This window comes from Lipomyces tetrasporus, assembly GCF_029532465.1.
Source record: "Lipomyces tetrasporus strain NRRL Y-64009 chromosome Unknown POJ06scaffold_5, whole genome shotgun sequence".
NCBI lineage: Eukaryota > Fungi > Ascomycota > Lipomycetes > Lipomycetales > Lipomycetaceae > Lipomyces > Lipomyces tetrasporus.
This window is the reverse complement of record NW_026611600.1, coordinates 4,686-17,820: the sequence shown is the minus strand read 5'-3', so window position 1 is coordinate 17,820 and position 13,135 is coordinate 4,686. Positions and strand designations below refer to the sequence as shown.

Below are 13,135 nucleotides of genomic sequence, written 5' to 3'. Positions count from 1 at the left end.
CGAGATTCTAACGTCGACTTCTCAGCGCTTTTAGTCGATTGAATACTCTCTGGCACCGCAAGTGGATACTCTCTATGCAGCTTTTCTTTCATCGCTTCTATTATATATTTCGCGGCTTCCTCATCTTTCAGTTCGGCTTTTAATAGTTCGGCTTTAAACCTAGGGTCCAAGATCAATGCTATATAATAAACATCCTGTTCATCAAGAAAGGCGTAGTACTTATGATACTTTTTCAACCCCTGTGCCACTGCAAGCGCAATCTCCTCGTTCAGGTCGGCGAATTCTCCTTGTCGAGCGCTCGCACTGTCCAACAAATCCTGTAGTTCATAGTACATACCAATACTTAGGCTAATCGAGAGCCCTTTTGAAGATACCAGGTTGGTAAATTCGTCAAACTTTTCTAGGACTGAGGCAATCTGTTCAAGTTGCTCCCAATCTGATGCTGTAAAGGGAGGCAACAGGCGAACGGCATTTAAGCAACATCGGATTTGTTCTTTTGCAGCTATTCCACCTTGAAGCATGCGGTAGGTAGAGTTCCATCTAGTATCGACATCGTACTCTATGTACTTGTCGTTCAATCCATTAACTGAGCAAAGGTTCTTCCAACCCTCTCGACGCTGTGGACTTCTAAGAATCCACAGGCTCAGGATTCGAAGCCTCGACAGCGCAGAGTGGGGCCCGATTGGCTTACCATCACGTATTTGGTCGCATGCCTCAACTGCAATGTTTGTGTCTCCACACTTCAAAGCTTTAAGGACATCTTTCACGATGAGGTTTAGCACGTGAGCTAAGCAGCTAATAAAGCTCTCGTGACCTTGAAATCGCACGTCGTCGGCTTCTTCTTTCAGCTTGAGGCTAAGACTCTCAACAAAGGTGCGATTGTTACTCGCATTATCTGCAGTTATAGTGATCAACTTTTTCGTGAGCCGGAGCTCTTTCAACATACTGTACACCATCTCTGCCATGTTGTCGCCAGTATGCACACCAATTACCTCTCCAAACTCTAAAACCCTTTCTTTATATCCGAATTCCCCCGTCAACCAATGCCCAACGACTCCAAGGATTGCGATGTGATTCTGGCTAGTCCAGACTTCGAGGGAAAGGGCAATTGTATGACAAGTTTTATCCAGTTCTTCCTTCAACATTGCACGGCACGCCTCGAACTCCACATCTATTCTCTGTCGTAATGTCTTGCGAGTGGTAAATGGCATGTCCACACCTGGAATATCTTTGAAGATTTGCAAAAAAGCGGGACGCTCAATGACAGTAAATGGCTGTCTGGTAAGCACGACCCAGCGAATAAGATTCCTCTCTAACAATTCTGTGACCTTTACGGTCTGTTTTTGGTTCCACATCGTCATGATCGTTGGCTGATTAGTATTCTTGGTATCATTGCTTACACCCAAACCATGAGCTCTCTGTAAATGATAGGACATGTTAGTTGTCGATGTCGATCTAGCAGAGTCCTTGATAGACCAATTCCGACAGTGCTTGCAAGTTATCACCTGATCGTTCCTAAGCTTTTTGGATCGCTTAGGCTTCCACTGTTGGTTTAGAGTTGTAACTTCAAACTGCTCCCAGAGCCAGTGATTCGCAGTCCCACGTGTAGGTTGAGAAGAAATCACATCGTCCGTGAGGACTAGTGAGATCCCTTGCGCTTCCTCAGTCAAGTTCCTAGACAATGGTCGATCGACAATCTGGCTAATAGAATCCTCCGGCCCTAGCTCAAAGGAGCTCTCAATTGGTGACTTTAGGCCGCTGGCGCGCGAGACGTTCTCCATCGGCTCCTCTCCTTCGTACCCATCATTCAATAGCACGTAATCTATAGCCAGCTGGCGACGAGGACGTGTATAAGGCTCCATGTCGAAGGCGCAATGCAGTAATGAATAGTAACTTCTGAGTGTTATAATATTTCAGAGGACAAGAGGACAAACGAGGGGGGTTCCTCGGCAGGGGTTATAACCCTACCTTCCTAATTAGGAATACGATTACTATACGATTACTATACGATTTCAAACTATGCTATACGATTACTTTACGATTGAAACTTAATTTTTGCGATTAACTTTACGAATAATCTCAAAAGTTGACGGTACCGTAATCGTACCCACCCCTGACTATATAATTTATAGGTCCCCTGTATTAAGAGTTTCCAACATGCATTGTCCACAACGGCAAATCACTACATCCCTACTTTCGAGTTAGACTTCTTCCATCATGACTGAATCACAGAACAAATTCGCCATTGTCATCTGCAGCACGCGCACACCACGGGTGGGTGATATAGTGGGTAATAACTCGACAACGCATACATCGACGTCAGGCGCCCGTAGCACCCTTCCTCATTTACTTTTTGATTTAGTCACTAATGTATTCAAAATCAACTAAAATCACCTTCCCCACATATTATCCATTGTCTTGTAGGCAACGCATCAACTTGTCCCCGATTAATGTACATATGATTACTGACATCATTACCGGAGGCATGCGTTACGTAAGTGAAGCATCGTCAACCAACCCACATAAGTTCAAAAGCGGCGTCACGCTCATTGAAAGTCTTCAGCGTCTTCTAAGGTCACATCATCGTTTGCGTCTGACTTTACACTGTCATCTTCTGCCGCCGACGCATCTTCACCTTCGATACCTTGTAATGACTGTTGACTCAAAAATTTTGGACATGTGCGGCTGCGGCGGTTATGACCAGGCTGGTGGCGGGACCACATCGCCGGACTTTTTCCCTCCTGTCAATGACATTTAGTACGTTCTCAGCTGAAGTCTGCAACCTTCGTGTTTCTCTGGGCCGGCCTTTTCTTGGAAGAGTGATCGAAGGATCTTTAAGGACGGATGATAGTGTGTCGGGATCGATATTATGCAAGGCGACGCTGAGGGGCGGCAGTACTGGATTCACTCTCCAAGGGGGATGTATGTCCGTGACATCAAGGGACCCTGAAACCGAGCTGGATTCGATGCCGGCATGGCAATAGGTAGCGGTTCCAAGCTGCACAGCTAGAGTCATCTCTCGTGCCATCCTCCGCATTATGATGTAGCTCAAGACAGCAATCACCATATTTTGTCATCAATATCGGGAGAATGACGAGGACTTATTGTCAGAAAAGGATTGGCAGGATTTGCAAAATATTCAAGACTTCCTTCTATTTTTCTACGACGCGACATTAGTAACAGAAGGACGTAGCGCTACTATTGATAAGGTGTTACCAACAATGGACTTCTTGCTTGAACAGTTTGAGGGGGCAAAGTGTACCTACATTAATGACCCTTTTATGAGTCCTTGCTGTAACTCTGGTTGGGCTAAGTTGGATAAGTACTATAGTTTGACGGAGAGATCACCAGTGTATATTGCCGCCTTAGTATTGTCGCCGCAATGGAAATGGGATTATATTGACAACAACTGGCCTAAAGAGTGGCATGCACCTTGCCGGAAACAAATGCTTGGCTTTTGGATTACAGAGTATAAGTCTACCGCAATCTCAGTTCTACTCAGTCATCAGAATCGGCTGGTCGTCCCCTGAACTCATTCCAGAAGTGGGCGGAGAAGAAGAGAGGGTCTAGCCTTGAGCAGGACGAATACACTAGGTATCTCGTTGCTCCAGTGTTGCCTGAGGTCACAGACCCGCGAGCGTGGTGGTTAGAACCTACCCAGCGGAAGTCTTACCCAGCGCTCTCGATCATGGCGTTAGATGTTTTGTCAACTCCGGCGATGTCCGCAGAACCTGAGCGCTTGTTTTCAAGTGCAAAGATAACAATAACGGACCGTAGGAATCGACTTGGGATCGAGACTATAGAGGCAATTGAGTGTCTCAAATCGTGGTTGGGTAAAGATAGCACTGTATGTTTTGCTGACAGTGGTCTCGATACGTCCGGAGGAGTTGATGAATAGCAATTGAGGTGTTCGTTGGCTTTTGATTTTTAAGTTTTTTGTTTTATGCCTTTGCCTTTTTCTTGTGCTTGTTGGCACCTTTGGTGTTCGCTAGAATATATATATGTAGTACAACGTATTCAAGGCCCAAGGAGGAGTTGGACTGAGATGTCCTTACACGATGTCTGACACTAACGAAGAAAAAGGGGGGGTTATTTCAGTCCGACGCAATATTTATGGTCGACAAGACCCTGAAACCCTGTATAAATTGATCACGTGATTCATCTTGTCATATATATTACCATATACTATATCATACTATATCAGTCTCATATGATACTAGTTCAAACGAGCTCGTATCATATACGTATTGATTTGACAAAATGAACTCATATATGGTAATATCATACTACTTAATACACTGAGCCCAACTTCCAAAACCAAAAGTAATGTTCGCAGATATGTGGGCGCGCTAGTCACACCGGTGCAGTTAGCACAAGCAGCATTTGAAGTTAGGTTACTGAGTTAGGTAGGCAATTTACAGAAAGTGGGGTAGATGACGCGGGACAGCTGGCGATCAGCGCCGCAGATGGGGCTCTGAGTTTAGTGTCTTGAACGCTGGGTTATCTTTGGCCAATCCCCGGTCCAGTAAAAACACAAGCAAGCGCTAGCTTCAACGGGGCCCCTCACTCTTCCACATCGAGAATGACACAAACCACGATTGGACCGCTGCATGTAGCCTGGGCAAAATACATGCCGCCACTGCCACTGCCATGGCAGTACCGAAAGCATTAGCTAGCGAGTTAATCAATAATCTAACTAGGTTTTGGAGGGATTCGCAAGCGGGACGTCCCACTTTTATGGTACAACAGGTGCCAAGCGATCGGGAATACACCCTTAAGTCAGCGCACAAAACTCTATTAGCTAATTAGCCACATCGCAAGCAACGGTTCAACCCACATCCCAAGCCATGTCAATGAATGACACATCAAAGTTTATTAATATTTTTATCAGTCAATAGTGGGTAACAGCAGTGGCGCCGATGTCGCAACCAACTTTTTGTGCAATGCCATGCGCCCATATGCCCTCAAGCTCAATAGCGCAACCTTGTGGCATATTCACCGTATGATATCAGAAGTTGGAGTCGGACTGAGTTACTCAGTCCTGCTGATATAAACTATAAGAACTCGCCTTCCCAATCTCACAACTTGTTGGCAATCTGACATTGCTTTCATAAGTTGTGCATATCGTTCTCCGCAATGAAATTTGGTCTTAATGTTGAGAAGTCTTCTCAAGGCTCTTTCTGGCCTTCCATCATAGTCGCCAGTTTCGCATGTTTTGGAGGTATTCTTTATGGCTACGACACAGGATCGATCAGTGGGATTATCGCCATGGACCATTTCAAGCGTGTGTTTGCTACTAATCAAGACGCCAGTGGCAATCCTTTCCTTACGTCTTCACAAAAGTCGCTGATCGTGTCAATTCTCTCCGCCGGCACTACAATCGGATCGTTCTCGATGTCTTTTGTCGGTGAAATCTTCGGGCGTCGCATGTGAGCACTTCAACTTGTCAAGTGTATGGCCGCGAGGTATGCTAACGCGCCTACTTAGAAATTTGATTATCGGATGTGGCGTTTTCGCCCTTGGTGTAGCCCTTCAGAGTGCCGCGTCTGCGATCCCCTTGTTTGCTGTCGGTATGTTTGTTTCCATTTATATGGTTGTTAACTTTAATTAACGATTTGGTCAAGGAAGATTTTTTGCCGGCCTTGGTCTTGGATTCATCTCTGCTGTAGTGCCTCTTTACCAGTCTGAGGCTGCTCCTAAATGGATTCGCGGCTCTATCGTGTCCGGGTACCAGTGGGCCATTACGATCGGTTTGCTGATCGCCAGTATTGTCAACAATTCTACCCAGCATCGTACCGATACTGGAGCGTATCGAATCCCTATCGGCGTTCAGTTTGCATGGGGCTTGATTCTTGCAGGCGGTATGGCTATCCTTCCCGAGTCTCCAAGATACTTCGTCAAGAAAGGCATGCTTGAGGAAGCGCGCAAATCTCTCGGACGTCTAAGCGCTCTTCCTCCCGATCACGAGTTTGTGAGCGAGCAGCTGTTGGAAATCCGGGCCAACTACGAGTACGAGCTCTCGTTTGGCAGTACCAGTTTTATTCATTGCTTCACCAACGAGGGTCGACAATTGTATAGATTGGTCGTCGTCACGACCGTTCAGGCCCTTCAGCAATTGAGCGGCATCAACTTCATCTTTTACTATGGCACAGACTTCTTCCAGAAGTCCGGTATTACCGATCCATTCATTATTGGCTTGATCACGAACATCGTCAATGTAGTTATGACTCCACCCGGTATGTATGCAGTCGAGAGGATCGGCCGTCGTAGGCTTTTGCTAGTTGGTGCCATTGGTATGTGTTCGGCTGAGTACATTGTTGCCATTGTCGGTGTCAGTGTCAGTTCCGTTGTTTCCAACAAGGTCCTGATTGCTTTCGTGTGCATGTACATTTCCTTCTTCGCCTCAACCTGGGGTCCTGTCGCTTGGGTTGTCACCGGCGAGACTTTTTCCCTTAGAACTCGATCCAAGAGTGTTGCTCTTTGCACAATGTCGAATTGGATATGGAACTTCGGTATTGGATTTGCAACTCCTTACATGGTAGACTCCGGTCCGGGCAATGCAAACTTGGGACCCAAGGTATTTTTCATTTGGGGTACGTTCTGCCTCATTGCCATTGTATTTGTCTATCTTTTTGTCTTTGAGACCAAGGGTTTGGCTCTTGAGGAGGTGGACGAGCTCTATGAGAAGGTCTCTAGTGCTCGTCAGTCATCCTCATTTGTTCCCACACATGTGCTGACTGAGGATGCCAAGAACGCCGAGGGCATAGTCGATGCCGAGAAACTGCGTGGCGTTGAGGTCGAACATGTCTAAATTTAGACTGCAAATTGGATAGGGGTGGACACGAATACAAGTTTCTCTACTCGCATTCGTATTCGCAATTCGTAGAATAAGCTTTTATTCGCAACTAATAAAATGTAAACGACGGAATTGCGAATAATATTGGCAGTTTTGTCAACATGCTAGTGAGTGGTTAACTTTAAACCTAAACATATAACCTGTGGTTCAGGGGCTGAACCAGTATCGCCACCATAGTAATGAGCCGCATGGGATCGCCAGTTACCCTGAAAATGGGCCAGGGTCCTGGTTCAGTATAGTAAAATGGGAGTCAAGGCCCCGATGAGCGGTTGAAGGCCTTACATCACCAACGTATTCCTACCCAGAAAGAGGAAATCAGAATTAGGATGCAGCCACGCATGAGCAGTAGCTCTTCAGCGAGAACTCTATCCCTCAGAATTTATATTCTGCCTGTGGCTGTTCGCATTTTTACCTAAAAAAATATCAAAACCAAAATTCCTTGCTTCACTCTCTTTACAGATATATACAAAGAATGGCTACAAAGCCATTTCTCCCGCTGCCTGCGAATTTGTGCTTTGACAATCCTTCTCCGCGAAGTAGAACAGGAAATAGGGACATTAGCCTCGCCCTATTTGACTCCTCGACTCTTGTTTTCGGTCATGCCAACTCTATATCTATATCAAGATAGTCGTGAGTGAACCCCGCGGGGAAGACGCCACTCCCCAACATCTCAAAATCTGTAAGCGGTTTATTTGTGCGGGGTAAACCTCCCGCCAGGAGGCCCCAACAAGGGCAAGCCATGGATAAATCATTTTAGTCTCTATAGTTGACTTCACGCCGACCATAGTCATTTTACAATAACCGCACCATCTGCTTTGGCTTTTGGCTTTGTCGGCCGTTTTAGATTCCCTCGTATTGTGCAGGTATCCCTAAATTTATTCGCCTTCTAAGCGAGATACATCCACTTTCCGGTAGAGTTCATCTTACAAAAGCTATCGCGAGCACACCTTAGGCCCACATTCCGTGTAAACTCTATGGACATGTTTCCTCTGGCCAATTTCCTCGTGATTGGACTAGGGGCTTCCTGAAATCCCGATGTCTCACATCAAAGGGCGTACATGGCGTAGAGGAAGCATGAGGGGTTAAAGTTGCCCAATACGGACTTGTCGTCACGGCAAAAGCAATCCTGGTTCAAAGTATAATTAACAATATGCTATTTCCGATAGAATTCTAACCGGCTGAAACACAACCTGGGGTTGAGAAACGCTCCGGCTTACTGGCCAATACCTACTTGCCTATGAGAGAAAAGGAAGTTTCCGTAGACTTCTGGAATTGGTGGTGACCTCCAGGAACTGCGGAGATGCGCCTTGCCGATGTGAAACCTGACGACCAAAATAAGTATAAAAGCTAGTACCTAGCCGCGAACTAAGAATATGTCAGCATTAGCGAGTTCTGTCTCCTCAAACTTGGCCTTCTTTTAAGGAATCTGAATTTTTCTCTTTGAGATGGTGGGTTTCCGGCTTGCGATAGTCTTGACTCTTGGTCTCCATTTGTTCCAGGCAGCATTTGCTCAAACCTACAATGAGCTCTATCGCCCTCAGTATCACTTTACTCCAGCTGAAAACTGGATGAATGATCCCAACGGTCTTTTATATTACAATGGCGTCTACCATCTGTACTATCAGTACAACCCAGGAGGCAACACCTGGGGAGCTATGTCTTGGGGCCATGCCACCAGCACTGACCTGACTCACTGGAATCCTGAGCCTGTGGCCCTCCTCGCTCGTGGCTACCCAGGTGATGTCACTGAGATGTTTTTCTCTGGCTCTGCTGTTGCCGATACCCAGAACACAAGCGGCTTTGGTTCTAGTGGAAACGTGCCATTTGTTGCAATGTATACTTCCTATGTAAGTATATGAAGTCCTTGCAGCCGGCTACTCTAACGCTCTTGGGGCTTAGTACCCTGCGTCCCAGAACCTACCCAGTGGCAAGTCAGTCAACGGCGGGCAGCAAGCGCAGTCAATTGCCTACAGTTTGGACGAGGGCCTGACATGGACAACCTACGACGCCGCTAATCCTGTCATTCTTAACCCTCCCGCCCCATATGCAGACCAATGGCAAAACTTCCGAGATCCATTCGTGTTCTGGCACGAAGCCAGCCAGATGTGGATCTCAGTGGTTTCGCTGGCCCAACTTCAAAAATTACTTATTTACACCTCCCCGAACCTCAAGGATTGGACTTACGCCAGCGAATTTGGTCCTTGGAATGCAGTAGGAGGTGTTTGGGAGTGTCCTAGCATCTTTCCACTTGCCGTCGACGGAGATGACGCCAATATTAAATGGGTTATGCAAATCGGGCTCAACCCTGGCGGGCCCCCTGGAGTGACTGGCTCAGGAATGCAGTATATTGTGGGAACGTTTGATGGAACAAATTTTGTTGCGGATTCCAACTCTCCGCCCTCGGCACCTACATCCACAAGTACCCTGAACCCTGAAACCTCAATATCCATCACTTTCACAACGACAACAGCAACTGCGACTGCGACTGCAACTGGAGACATCGTCTTTCAAGATTTTGAAGGCACCGGGGACTTCGCGTCTCGCGGCTGGGTTGGCACTGGAGGGTTGCTTGGTGCTGCTCCCGCTCAAGGGACTCTTGCGGGACAACAAACGGTCACTGGATACGCCGGAAGTCAGCTAGTCAATACCTTTCTAAGCGGAGATTCTACAACTGGCACGCTCACATCCCCCGCTTTTACCATATCACTTCCTTATATCAATTTCCTTATCGGTGGCGGGAATGCTCCGGGCACGGAATGCATCAACCTCATGGTCCAAGACCAGGTTGTACGGACGGCGACAGGCGCGAATGCAGAACAACTCATACCAGAAACCTGGGATGTCACGGACCTGATAGGCCAATCTGCGGTCATCGAGATTGTTGATCTTAGTACGGCTGGCTGGGGGCACATATTGATCGATCAGATTACCTTCACAGGCAGTACCAGCACCAACAACCTCCTTAAGCGCAGTGATACTAGCGATACTTGGGATTTCAATGGTACTAGCACTTTTGCGGACTATGGTTGGACTGCTACTGGAGATTTGGTTGGAATGGGGCCAGTCCAGGGCACACTTGCAGGACAACAGGTTGTGACTGGGTATATGGGAAACTTCGTCAACACATTTTTGAACGGAGATGCTACCACTGGAACACTCACGTCCCCCACTTTCACTATAACTCAGATGAAGATTAACTTTCTCATCGGTGGTGGCAATATGCCTGGAGTGGAATGCATCAACCTCATGGTCCAAGACCAGGTTGTACGAACGGCTACAGGCGCTGATGCAGAACAACTCATACCAGAAACCTGGGATGTCACGGACCTGATAGGCCAATCTGCGGTCATCGAGATTGTTGATCTTAGTACGGCTGGCTGGGGGCACATTCTGATCGATGAGATTTCCTTCTCAAACATATCAATTGAGCCATATGGGCCCAACTGGATGGATTATGGGCCAGACTTCTACGCTGCAACAACGTTCAATGGATTATCATCCACAAATCGAATTGATATTGCGTGGATGAACAATTGGCAATACGCTAGCGTGATCCCTACTTCTCCATGGCGCGGCATGCTATCAGTTGCACGGAAGCTTTCGCTCAAGACAATCGACGAGAGGCCAAGACTGATCCAGCAACCTACGGCAAACTGGACCAGTCTGCAAACAACAACGTACTCTAACACCTTTGATACAGTGGCTGAAGGCAATCAGCTTGTACAACTCTCCGGAAAATTGCTTGATATCACAGTGGCCTTTTCAGACATAGTTGCAGGATCATCCTCATCTCAATTCGGCATAATTCTCAGGGCAACTTCCGACCTAGCACAACAAACACGAATTGGCTATGAATTTACCACAGAGAGGCTTTTTGTTGATCGAACAATATCTGGAAATGTTGGCTTCGACGGGACATTTCCCAACACCTATTATGCTCCTTTGGCGACCTCCGATGATGGCCAAGTCACAATGCGCATTCTTCTTGACTGGTCCTCCGTTGAAGTCTTTGGGGGACAGGGGGAGGTCACAATATCTGCTCAAATCTTTCCTCAGGACACTGGTATTGATGTCCGGCTTTTCTCCGTAGGGGGAAATACAAATAATGTCACGATTGATGCAACGGTACTTGATTCAGCTTATGATTCATCCACACCAAGTACTTCTCTCAGTACGACCTTGACTTACACCGAAACTGCCACCATCATGAGTATCACCAGCACTACCTCTGTAGGTAGCACCCTAACCACTAGTACAATAACCGCCACTAGTGCTAGCCCTACGTCCACGGCGCCCTACGATTTTCGTCCTGTTTTCCATTTCGTGCCAGAAGAGAACTGGATGAATGAGCCCAATGGACTGATCAAAATCGGCCCTACCTGGCACCTTTTCTTTCAACACAACCCAACTGGAAACTTTTGGGGCAACTTAAGTTGGGGACATGCCACTAGCACTGACCTTGTGTCCTGGGATTATGAACCGATTGCAATTTCGAGCGCAGATGGGATATGGGCTTTCACAGGAACCTCTTACTTTGATGCAGAGAATCTCTCGGGGCTTGGCACATCATCAAACCCGCCGTACCTTGCCTTTTATACTGGCGACGCCCCCTCAAGTGGCGTACAGGATCAAAGGCTTGCGTATAGCTTAGACCAGGGAGCGACTTATACGAAGTACCAGGGCAATCCAATCATACCACAAAGCCAAGAAGCGCCACACGATATAACCGGGGGTCTGGAGATACGTGATCCAAAAGTGTTCTATCACAGCCCGACGAGCGAATGGGTCATGGTTCTGGCGCACGGGGGACAAAACAAAGTATCGTTCTGGACGTCTACAGATACAACGAACTGGACCTGGGTAAGTGACTTCACCGCAAGCAATATTGTGGGTTTCCCTGGTGGAATTTCAGGTTGGGAGGTGCCAGACTTTTTCGAACTTCAGATTGAAGGTACTACACAAACGAAATGGGTGTTGATTGTGACTCCTGCCGCTGGATCGCCTGCTGGTGGAAATGGAGTCTTTGCACTCACTGGATCTTTCGACGGCTCCGTATTTACAGCGGACACGGTTGATCCTACCACGCTATGGCTCGATTATGGTCGCGATTGGGATGGGGCCATGAGTTGGGAAAACGTACCTGCTTCGGACGGGCGTAGGATTCTTGCTGCAGTTATGAACAGTTATGGTGTTAACCCCCCAACCAATACGTGGAAGGGAATGCTTTCGTTCCCTCGAACTCTGGAGCTCACGCAACTGAATGGTAAATTGCAATTCCTTCAACTGCCCGTGAGCGAACTAGACGGGGTCAGCACTTCAGTTGCGACTATCACGAATCAGACTCTTGCACCAGGACAAACGTTGCTCTCCAACATCCATTCACGGCAATTGGATATCCGTATTACGTTTGTTCCTACCCAGGGCTCGACACTGTCTCTCTCCGTTCGGAAGGGAGGATCTCAACAGACCGTGATTGAATATATCCAGTCCAACAATCAACTTTCCGTCAATCGCAATGCAAGTGGAGACATTTCATACGATCCTGCTGCTGGCGGTGTCCACACGGCCGCTCTCCAGACCGATGCCAATGGGAAGGTGCAATTGCGAGTATTGGTTGATGAATGTTCCATTGAGGTTTTTGGCGGGCAAGGGGAGGCGGTGATCTCTGATTTGATATTCCCCGATATTTCCTCGGACGGCCTCGCTTTGTCCACTAGTCAAGGTAACGTGGTATTGGAATCAGTCGACGTGCGATCGATTTCGCTCTGAGCTAGCTTTGTCATCAAGGGAATAACGTTCATGCATATGTGGCGATGAGGTACAGACGGTTGCATGGGGTAGTAGGAACATTTCTCAGCATTTTATTATGAGATCCCATGTCCCCGAAAGTTCATATGCAAGACTTGAGCAAACTATGTAACTAGCGAACAGATTCAAAAGCCAATACAGACACCCTGTCGAAAATCTGCACATGGTGCATGCAGTTCAGGCCCCTGAACCACGGATCGATCCGGGTCTCTCTCATACTAATGAGCCGCATTTGACGATGCGGCTGGCCCCAGGTGGTTCAGGGTGGTGGTTATCCGGATCAATCCTGATCAATTACGAAAGCGATGAGTCAGGGTAAAACATCTAAAAATATAACCTGTGGTTCAGGGGGCTGAACCATGTTCGCCACAATAGTAATGAGCCGCATTGGTTCGCCAGTTACCCTGAAAATGGGCCAGGGTCGTGGTTCAGTATAGTAAAATTGGTTCGCCAGGTTCGCCAGTGAGGTTT

At 47.4% G+C, this 13,135-nt stretch overlaps 2 protein-coding genes across 2 annotated transcripts; both read left to right on the top strand.

Moving 5' to 3' along the window:
* Positions 1 to 5,136: 5,136 nt before the first annotated feature.
* On the top strand, positions 5,137 to 6,925 carry POJ06DRAFT_295289 (general substrate transporter; the record flags this gene model as incomplete). Its single annotated transcript, XM_056190503.1, has 3 exons — positions 5,137 to 5,429; positions 5,488 to 5,570; positions 5,625 to 6,925. 3 exons carry the CDS (start codon positions 5,137 to 5,139, stop codon positions 6,809 to 6,811), a joined length of 1,563 nt encoding a protein of 520 aa, XP_056043633.1. The 3' UTR covers positions 6,812 to 6,925.
* A 1,376-nt stretch (positions 6,926 to 8,301) lies between these two features.
* POJ06DRAFT_275307 (glycosyl hydrolase) lies at positions 8,302 to 12,816 on the top strand (the record flags this gene model as incomplete). Its single annotated transcript, XM_056189641.1, has 2 exons — positions 8,302 to 8,703; positions 8,756 to 12,816. 2 exons carry the CDS (start codon positions 8,302 to 8,304, stop codon positions 12,623 to 12,625), a joined length of 4,272 nt encoding a protein of 1,423 aa, XP_056043632.1. The 3' UTR covers positions 12,626 to 12,816.
* Positions 12,817 to 13,135: the final 319 nt, after the last annotated feature.